Genomic DNA, 11,374 nt, shown 5'->3' on the forward strand with positions numbered 1-11,374 from the left:
CTACAGGTTTATTAGGAGAAAATAACTATTACATTCATGCACGATTTCAATAGATCTGTTACTTAATCACATTTTTTAAGGGCCAGATTTTTATAATCAGTCCTTTTAAACTTGAAGATAATTGTTATTTCTCTAAATCTTCCTTCTGCCAAAGTTTTTTAACAATAATTCAAAAATAAACTAGTAATTACTGATTCAATTCGAGATCCCACGTTTACCTCAGTTTGATTGTATTTCCTCTTACAAATGACATGTTTTGATAGAATCATTGTAACATTAACACAAAAACCAACAATTTCTTACACTATACTTCCTGTAATTGAATGACTTCCAAAGAAACAGACTCAGAAAATCAAGGCTTTTTTTTAAATAGTGAATCACACTTGGTAATTAACAAACCATAATATGTGCTGAATAGGTGTTAGGGGAAGCAATTAGAAATTATCTACCCAAGTAAATGTTTATTATGATCTTAATTTACTTTTGCAATATGGAAAATCTTTACAAAATTACTATTACTTAAAATTACATTGGTCCTATTTAACTAATAAAGTATCAGTTGTTTTTGTAAAAATATATACGAGATGACAAAGCTAGGCAATAATTGAAATTCTGATTTGATGAAGTTATAAACAATCACAAAATATTAAAAGAAAAAGGAACTGATCTATCTGGTGTGAATAAAATAACAAAACCGGAATAAGTTACACATCTTATTGATGGTTTATAGCAAGTTACAAAGTAAGAAATAGCTTTTCACTTTCTAGAAACATCTGCACTAACAATACGTCTAATCAGATCCCAACAATTGTGGAAAGTAGATGGGATTAATGGATTTAGGCACCCGAGTTAGAAACCAAAAGAAATTTATTAAAACACCACAATCAACTATATCTTGCACCTGCATTACAATAACTTAAATTTACACATTTAATTGTAACTGTCAAAATGTTTCTTTTTTACCTATAATAGATTATATGGTACCATTATTAAGTATATGCAATTCAAAATTACAGAAATGTTACATCAGCTGAATCATTAGGCCTTAGTTATTTAATTTGTTGGTTTACAGTATGTTTAGATTACTTATCTCACCTGCTCAGCATCTAGAACAGGATTGTATATAAGGTATTTTACAGTTTCACTGCATTCCTCGCATACACACTTTTTCAAAGACCACACATTTCAACATTAAAAGCGACCATCAAGTTAAATCAATGGGCCATGCCAGAATCATCCATGTCTCAGTTTCGGCAGAATTGCAAAAGAACTGCTGCTTGGCAACCAGTATTCTTACACGTTATTATGTAGCTTCTTGGTTTAAACATTTTATTTTTAACAAATATATTAAGAATACTGATTCAAAAGATACCTTGATGGATCTCTATTGTGAAGTTTGAAAAATTGTTTTACACTTAGTATTCTGCTTTTCATTTTCACATCAGATGACCTGTAAACCAACAAATAAATAAGGCCTCATGTTATAGTCTTTAACCAGATATACCCCTCGTCACTAATATAATGGTATTGAAACGGACTTGCTGTTTACCATCAGTATATCTTGTGTATTATAAACAATTTCAAGTTTTAAATACTTTCGTTATTTAGATGCATTCTCCTCTGAAACTTTGGTCAGATATTCAACAAGATTTTTTCCAAAAGGCAAACATTGAAATATTTATTCAGTTTTTCACATCACTAATTCTAACAACAACTTTAATTATTACTGAAGCAATAATTAAATTGTTAACTTTGTATGGTTTTCATAGCCAGGAATACAGCTTACACTTTTGTTGATAATAACCTTAATACCAGTAAAATCTTAACTGATTTTTGACTTAAATCCAAATTATTTTTTTTTAATTATAAAATACCTCAGTTGAATTTGGTATGCAGTGAAAGAACTAGTACCAAAAAACTGAGCAAGTCCTTTTTTTTTATTAACTCTTTTACTGTGGCTGCTTTAAATCCTCACGGAATTTGTGAGAGCTGTACACTGGATACGGCACACTCACATTCAACTGCCTGATGTGGACTGTACCTTATACAGCAATTCAGCAGTCAAAGTAATTTAAATTCAGAAAAAAAAAGGGGGGATAAAAATTAAAACTAACTACCAAGATAAAAAAGGCTCATCATTTAAGCTGTTATTTTAAATTTTAAACAGTTACCATTAAGATATTTTCTTTAAAAGATCACCCCCCCCCACACACACACACACAACAATTGCACATACAACTATTAGGAAAAAAAAATGTTTACTTACTGCTTGCTTTGCTTTATACAACTTAAAACGATCAAAGTCGTTCATCTTGGCTCTCTGTTGGGTAAGTAAAACAGTTACTTTGACTAAAATATCAACACATTTTAGTTATTCTATTTCACTTTTCCAGTTACATTGAAAAATAACAGTACCAGTGCAATATGTTTCACTTGCTTCATTCTGAGAACCTACTTTAACCGTATCAAAGCCCACGTGTTTACTGTTTTCTTAGAACAAATCTTTCTGTATCATGGCAGCAAGAAAATATTTTAACACCTACACTTCAAACTAAATTAAACGTCTTGAAATGCGGGATTAGAAGTCTTTTTTTTTCTCATAACCAATCACGGCAAACAGTGATAATAAACTGAATTGTATCAGTGTTGATGAATAAGATATTTTCTTCAAACTTCATGAGTTTAAAACTATTGTTGGGTAACTTATACCACACACAGAATTTATTTTACTGCAAAAAATACACGTGAAATTGAATATATTATTTGCCAATCAAGACCAGCAAATGTTATCAATCATGAATATGTAATAGTCTTAATATAGTGGACTATTATAAAACCACTACTGCACACTAAACACAAACACTGCAATATTTAATGGTAAAACACAATATGTTGAAAATGTTTATATATATAAAAGAGAGGACTTCCAAAATACAAGAACTTTAGTGTAAATGGGAAGAAAACAAAACACTTTACCTGATTAGGCTTAGTATTCAAGGCTAGTGAGAAAAAAAAATCTTGCCACGTGAAGAATTTTATATAAAACTTTATTAAATCTAGCCTGAGATCAATTAACATTCACATAAGAAAATATCAAAAATAATGTTTACTTCATTTGGAAAGTTGGGATGCTAAAGTAATAAATATTTGTGTTTGCAATGATTTTCATTAAATAATCAAACTAAGTTAAAAAAATTGAAAGATACCCCCAGCTTGAAATAAAAGTGTAAAAATCTCAGTAACATGGAATGTATGGAGTAGGCCAAAATCCTTATAACACAGTTTACAAAATCTTTAAAAAAAAAAACAAAAAAAAACTTTGCTCTAGCGCCATCTAGTGACAGCCAATAGAAGTTATGTAAAAATATGTTCATAATGTTTTTGTTTGCCGGTTCCATATAAACACTAATCATTCTGGCATAAATATGGGGAGTTTACCATTACCTTTCTCCCCTCTTACACACATACAGGAAGGAACACTTACAAGGGATTCCTGTAATACAAGCTCATTAAAGCCACGACTTTAAAATACCACACATTTACACTCTGAAAACCCTTTTCTTCGCAAGCCCAAAGATAAAAACACTATAGATTCTTCAGAGCAGTCAGAACTAGTCCGTCAACACATATCGATCTGACGGCAATTCCTATCAAGCACTTAGGTTCATCATGCTGCTCCTGATGAAGAACAAAACTGTTAATTGTCACAAATAATTATTTTGTCCGACTTCTGTTTAGTAGTCCCACCAAGTTTTTTAAAATTTGTGTCAACATCATTCAGATATCTCAAAAATTTAAGTACTTAAGTCTCTGCTAAAATAGGAAGTAAAAATTAATAATAAGAAGGTTAACTTCTCTTTACAACATTGCATTGCAGTAGTTGCAAACTGTGGCACTATGGTCAGCACGTTCGTACCCATATGGTTACACATACACACCTAGAATCCACACCCAGTAATCATGCTCAACCTTATTCATTTCAGGACCATGGACAGAGCTCCACCCAGGGCAGATTAAGGGTTAGACAGGACTGGGGCTAAATTTTTCTACAAGACCTATTATGATCGTAACTAAAGAATATGGAAAAAAAACAAAAACAACTAAACCTCATAACATGCCTTTTTTGAGCCCAGATCTGGGAGTTACATCACAAGTAGCCCCCCCCCAATCTATCCCTGGTTCCATCTATCAATAAACAAGGTGCAGCCTCTTCTATTATACATGAAATATTTTTATATTCATAATACTAATCGTTAATAACTAACCCCAAAATGTCCAAGTGTGTTCATTTTGTTGCATCTATTAGTTTTTTTTACCGCACCACCAAAAAAAAACACAAAAAACTATTGAATGAAATTGTTTAGAGGTTCAGATTAACATTCTCAATTATGTAGTTTTCATAAATCATTTTTTGTATAATTTACATAACACCCAGACTACCTAGGTTTTCAATCAGTGTCAAGCTGCAAAGTTCAAACTGGCTCCTTTTTTATTCAGAATTCTTTCAGCTTTCCTCCTAGGTGGCTACAAGTTCCACCTTATGCTCAGAGCATGTTGAAATCATCCCCCCTGCCTTTACATTTTTGTGTGAAAATATAACATAAATAAATGAAATTTTTATAAAATTAATTTTAACTCTGAAGTTTAAAACAAAGTGTGAAAGAAAGAAGGAAAGAGTAATTTTATTTACCACGAACATTTTAATTTAATTGTACAAAGAGTGCAGAATTCCCTGACCTACTATTAACATTTCCAAGCTCGGAATGGTCTATTCTTTCATTGGGGCGTGTGTTTGTGAACCAGACTAGTTTTGGAGAATTCCACTCCTTATCAGTGACCCTGGACACTACCACCATTGCATATCAGACCAAACCAAGCCTTTATACTAGTGAGGTATCGAAAATCAAACTGATGTATTTACGCGTTTTACTTGTTGTTAAACAAATGTTTAAACAACTCTACTTATTCAATTAGCCAAGATCATTTTTCCCTTGTTGTTATTAATTATATCATCAGGTCAAGAAAGCATTATTATCATTATTTTACAATAATCAAGAACAGTTACAATTAAGTTGTAACAGGCCCCAAGATAAAATCTACTGAACAGAGTTAAATACTTAACTTATTAATGTAGATTTTTTACTATAATAATCAAACAAGTTCACGCAGTATATAAAATAAACAAAATTCACAAATGGCTCTTTAATTATCAATAGCTCAATATCTAACAACAGTCAACACAGTGATATTAGCTAGTTTTTCTGGAAGCAGCATAGAAAATATTACATTTTTTTAATATTCTAGTTTTTATATGATAAAATCTTAAGTTTACTCCCTTATCGACTAAATTCTAAATGAAAATAAAGAACAATAAAACATTTTACAAAGTTAAGATTTTTCTTCAAATGTTGTATAGTATTGTTAAAAAAGTTCCTACCAATTTTCTAGCTTCTATCTTCGTTGCTGCTTTACTTTCCTTCCATTTATCAGTGATAGATTCTTTATCCCATGCTTTGCGTACAACTTTAGTTGAAGTACTGTGTGGAATTTTTATTCGGAACTTAGTTAAGCGAAGACGCTTAAACGGCATGGCTTGACGTTCCACCGATGTACAAGGGCCATCAACTAATGCCTGCAATTTTAAATTAAATTATAAAATAGAAAACTGGTATAATTATCACAACAAATAACTTTTTTCTTCATTATTTCACCTAATTTAGTATAAAACTTTATATACTCACAAGTTTATCCAATAACATAAATATACATTAAAAGCAATTAATACGATGGACTTCAAGGAAAGTGCGTATTACGACGACTTCCTCTTAACATATGTCATAAAATAAGTTTTTAATGCACATTTAAATTCTTTAAAACTTTTAAGATCAGTTTAAAGAACAAGACTTATTCTAATGATTCTTCAGAGCAGTCAGAACTAGTCCGTCAACACATATCGATCTGACGGCAATTCCTATCAAGCACTTAGGTTCATCATGCTGCTCCTACAAAAGTACACAACACCTGTTACATTAGGTTTAAAACAATCATGTCAATACTCATCTTGAAAAATTTAGGTACTTCAAATTCTCTCAACAGGAAAGGTAAGATGAAAATTACAGAGGGTTAACTGCTTTTTTTTTTACTAGATTATGTAGTAGCACAGTTCTATGTAAATAATTCTTTATACTACAAGTAACAAGTTTAGCAATCACATACTTAGTTCATAGCAAATTTCAATGAATTATACAAATAAATGTTGCCCAGGTAGACTCAGCAGTAACAAACTGTCACAGTCCTATCTGAGAAAAGATATTTAAAAACAAGACTGTTAAGATAGAAATAACATTTTGAAATAGAAAGACTATTGTTTTTTGTGGATACAAATAACTTAGAATAGCAAGAAATGTGCTCCAAAACCACACAACGAAGGCTATGGATAAGGAAGGTACACCTTCCACACAAAAAGACAATAATGAAGCTAGGTACACTAACAAAACACCGATGGATGTAATGTTGCTGCATTTTCTTAAGTCAAACATTCACGTACGTCTAGCTGTAACTTGAATCAATTACTGTTTTAACAAGTGTGGCCAACGAAAGTAGAATCACAGCAGTCATGTTTAGTTACAAGTAAATTCACACGTCTAATGAACTTTATATGTTTGATGTGCTTAAAAGTGGCCTCGTAAACCAACTACCGCATACAGTAAAGTTCTGTTGAAAGTCCTTCTCTGAGATTGACTTCACCATCCTTAACAGCTTGTTACAACAGAAACTATTGTAAAAACAGTAAGCATGACCAATGATGGTAGTAAGCCCAAGAGAATAATGCAATCTGGAATGTTTTTCTTAGTGTCATTAATATTCAGTACTTTTTATTTGTGTTGAATAGTTTAATGTCATAATGTGTCTATAACTTATCTGGCTTGCCCAATCCCGAGTTTTAAGTTGCCATGGTGCCTGAAATATTACTTGACATATGGGAATTTTAAGTGAATTTCTCATCAAAAGAAGGTTTGCTTTTTTTGTTTGAAATATAATCAAACATCACAGAAAAGATTGGCAAAGCATTTCGATTTCCAATAAAAATTCAAACATGAAGGAGGTCCAAATTGATGTAATTCTGCAAATTGTATGTTACAAATGTTTGATTTTAACCTGATAGATAAGTAGGTGTTTGGTTGCTGAGATGCAGTTGAAGTTAGCACTGAAAGTTTACATATAGTTTACATACGACATCATCATTCAGAAAAAAAATTACAAGATTGGTTTATCTTAATAGAATTGTATACATTAACTGTACTAAAATGTACGTTTGAAAAAGTTAGTTTTTTCAATACATTATGAAAAATTACAACTTCAGCACAAAGTAGAATATAAAATTTGTAAAAATTAATTTCTTATACCTTATACAAAACAATAAACTTGCAGCAATAAATATCTTACTGTTACACCTATTATAATGTGAATTACATTTTCAATAAATTTAATGGCGTTTTTATTTCAATAGCAACTTTTTCTTCAGCTATTAACGATGACCTAAATTTTAATGTTTAACAGAAGATTTAAAATCAAGCTTTAAAACCACTTTGCCAATTCTGAAAGTTTAACTCACCCTGTTTTGATCTATAACATCCACTATAACACACAACTTTCCTGTATTATTTCCATGTGCAATACGGGCCACACGGCCTATCTGGACCATATGTCTGAACGCCTGAAATATGGGCTTAAAATATAATAGTCGGTATGTGTATTTATTAGTTGCTTCACACGAGGTTTGTTATTCTGAAATACTCAAAAGCTCCAGAAATAGTAACGTTTATAATCCAAGTTAAAAAATATATATTATTTGAAGGGTGTTATAACACTTATTTTGGATATAAATTCTAAACAGCTCTGTACAAATCTCAAAGCACTTACAATTGGAAACGCATTCTGTAACATTTTTGCATAAGGTAATGACAAGAATTCTAATGATATTATAGATAGAAATTGTTCATAAACTTAAAGAATTGTGTGGGAGGTGATCCCTGATAATTAAGATATTTGTGGTTTTTAATTTTACGATGTTCTTGAGAGATTATAGATATTTACTGGACTGTAAAATACACTATCAATACCAATTGAAACTATCTTATTGCTTGTAGTAGTTGTATGAGAAGGTTGAAAACTTCCTTGTATGAATATCATTTTTTGTATAATGTCAAGCTTACATTTTTTCCTGTGATTTCACAATATTTTGGATTAATTCAAGGTTGTTTAGCTTAAATGATTAGTTTCATATGAAAATAATTAATTAATTTTCAGATTACTACAATTTCCAGTAATTCCAAAAATCTAATCCAAAGGTGGCCAAATCTTGTTGCTCAACATTTGGAAAACAGTTTTTACTATTTAACCTAATTAAGTTAAACAGAGTTAAAATATTGTTTATGTATTCTGTAATATAAAAGCTTTACTTAACAAAATTATATTTTGGGATAACTAATAAGAAATAATTTTGAATTTGTAATAATTCAGTCATTAAAGTGAAGAAAAAGTTGGACTTGTAGAATATCAGTTTGGGTTGGTTTATTTCTGTACTAATACATCAAAAACTTTTACACCCCTGAAACACTTGTCAAGATTAAATATTTGCCGAGTGAAATTAACTTAGTCACTGAATGTTTGCAAGACCACCAACTTGCTTATCAACTAGATATTAATCAATTAGTATCACATAAAATAATTAACAATTATTGCTGACTTGATGAATGTCATGAAATAAATCAACTAATTAAAATTTCTAATTATTATGATTTTTGGTTATACCAACTATACTGAAATATTACCGGTGGGATATTTCAAGATATGAAAGACAAAAGAAGTTAGTATTTTGGTAAATTTTGATTATTAAATACAGATTTGGATGTTACATATGTGCACATTTCACACAGTAATTAGAACAGACCTAGCCTAGGATATATAGAAGTCACAATACCCAAAACTCCAATTTTGATAACCACATGAGTCCACCCCTTTTAGTTTGGGTACAAACCTAAATTTATTTCCCTGGTCATATTCTCTAGTCTTTTTTCTCAAATGGCCAACTAGAAATGAAAGTATGTTAACAATAGTACAACATTCATCAAATTCATACCTCCAAATATGAATTACTTGAAAAGCATACAGACTACTGGACTGGCAACCAAGTCACAAGTTTAAAAATTAATTAGGTAATTATTACAAACATTTTCATGGTCTGACAATCAGAAAGTTTTGCTTCATCAAATAAATCGATCTGACGGCAATTCCTATCATGATTTCATGCACAAGTTCATCATTATGTCAAAACCACATTTTTATTTTATTGAAAGATATAGGATTAAATTGGATTAACGTGGAGTTTACCAAAAAAAAAGTAGAACTAGTGAGCTTTCACGATGTCTCAACTATATATATATATATTGAACATGTGGGTTCAATAAGTTGATACAAAGTGATAAAAACCCTATAATCCATGCACTGTTTACACATACATACATATAATCGTCTAACATTATAAGTGCCATATTCTTATCAACCTTAGGTATTCATATAAAATTTTAGCTTCATATTTTTGTAAAACACTAATAAAGTTAGAGCAGCATTTCTTAACCTTTTACATACCAGTTATCAGCTCCCTTCCTCCATAAACTGTCAAGGAACACAATTACAACAAAAATTATATGATTTACAAATGAATATTCTGTCAAGTTTTGTGAAATCCCACAGATCAGTGCTGATCTGTGAACCAGAGTTTGGGAAAAACTGGGTTTAGAACTATTCTTATTATATTGAAACTCATATGCCATGAGTCTAACTTAAAAACAAAAAGCCATTGCAACTATTCAAGCTGCCAATACAAGTTGAGTTTATTTCACACACTCAACTAAAATTTCGGATTCCCCCTAGAACCAGTCTTGAAAATATTCCTCTTTGTTGTAATCTGCCCAAAAGATTTTTTGACATTATGATAACAGAAATTTTTACTTTCACCAATTTCTGCTGATATACTAATCTATTTAACAAAATTTGTCTACTTTAAAATTTTGGGATTCCTCCTAGGGCCAGGCTTAAAAATATTTCTCTGCTTCAACCTGACTGACAGATTTTTTTATATTATAATACGAGAAATTTTTACTCTTGCCAGTTTCTGCTGATATACCAACCTATTTAACAAAATTTGTTGACTTGAAAATTTTTTTTATCAAGTCAACATTGTTGATTTGGGTCGATATTGACTATCGCGTTGCAAAAGAACTTTGAAATTTCTATAATTCTCTTTATAGAATAAATGTTGATAGGAATTGTATTCATGGTTTATACAACATGTTTTGGGTGATAATGGAACTAGTGGTATTTTCATTTTTTGCCAACCAAACAAAAATAATAAATTTACCTACCTACCCATATTTTAAATCAGTTTAGGGTTACAGTAAACAATATTCTTAAGCCAATCACTTTACTGATTACAACACTTCTGCCAAAACTGCTAATCATGTTTGTTGACTCGCATTTGGTATTAAACTTTCGATTATAATTCAAATTTTAGACCTATACATTACTCAATTTCTTAATTTAAAAGCAAATATTAAAAAAACACAAACATTGATTTCTGTGTGTCACATGGTATGTTGAAGGCAGCACTGGTTCAAATTACATGTTTGTGAAGTCAAAATACTAAGTCTGTAGTTTCGAACAAATTAGAAACTCTTATTCCCAATATTAACAGGCTAGAATATAAAATAAGAGCCTCTCATCTTTTCAATTTGCAAAGGCATTGCTCATGTAATAAATCAAACAGTGGCACCCCACCCACCTCTTTCAATTTTTGGAAACGCTCTATTACATACACTTACCTCTATATATGACATGAATAACCAATCGAAAGCTCAGAAAGTCCCCCTAGTGGCTTTCTCAGCCATTTTAACAGACTTGGCACCACTTCTTTGTTTTCAACCAATATTTTAATGATGTATGGTGTGTCTTTAGTCTGCTTGAAATTCCACATTTTTCAGACTAAAATATAGCTTAGTTACTAAGCTTGATAAATTATAGTGGAATTCTGTGGTATTAATGTAGTTCTTTATGATTTTTTAGTTATTCAAATGTATATATAAAACCTAAAAAAAAGATATTTTGTTTAATATACTCCACGTGCAATTTTTTAAAGGCTTAGCAACCTACGTCAAGCAACATCCGAGTACAAATGTCGTAACTAGAAAATATAATTATTTGCTTTACTTCTTTAGTTACTGTTCTATTTTAAGAAAAAACTTTAGAACTTATTTCAAAATAGCAATAATCTATATACATATATAATGTATAATAATTGAAATTTGACTGTATT

The 11,374-nt window shown here is 30.5% G+C and overlaps 1 protein-coding gene and 1 long non-coding RNA gene across 2 annotated transcripts in view; one reads left to right on the forward strand and one right to left on the reverse strand.

The window, feature by feature from the left end:
* Nucleotides 1-2,158: 2,158 nt before the first annotated feature.
* Nucleotides 2,159-11,374, reverse strand: part of LOC106465115 (60S ribosomal protein L14-like) — a 13,105-nt gene continuing 3,889 nt past the window's right edge. Inside the window, exons 2-4 of the mRNA XM_022392952.1 lie at nt 7,616-7,717; nt 5,438-5,632; nt 2,159-2,320 (exon numbers count right to left, since the gene is read on the reverse strand). Coding sequence (XP_022248660.1) covers nt 2,174-2,320; nt 5,438-5,632; nt 7,616-7,717 — 444 coding nt within the window. The 3' untranslated portion in view covers nt 2,159-2,173. The remainder of the gene's footprint in view (nt 2,321-5,437; nt 5,633-7,615; nt 7,718-11,374) is intronic.
* Nucleotides 3,592-6,922, forward strand: LOC111087179. The gene is made up of 2 exons (XR_002611897.1): nt 3,592-3,662; nt 5,987-6,922. It is a non-coding gene; the product is annotated as an uncharacterized LOC111087179 (long non-coding RNA).

This window comes from Limulus polyphemus, unplaced genomic scaffold, assembly GCF_000517525.1.
Source record: "Limulus polyphemus unplaced genomic scaffold, Limulus_polyphemus-2.1.2 Scaffold1841, whole genome shotgun sequence".
In the NCBI taxonomy this organism is placed as follows: Eukaryota; Metazoa; Arthropoda; class Merostomata; order Xiphosura; family Limulidae; genus Limulus; species Limulus polyphemus.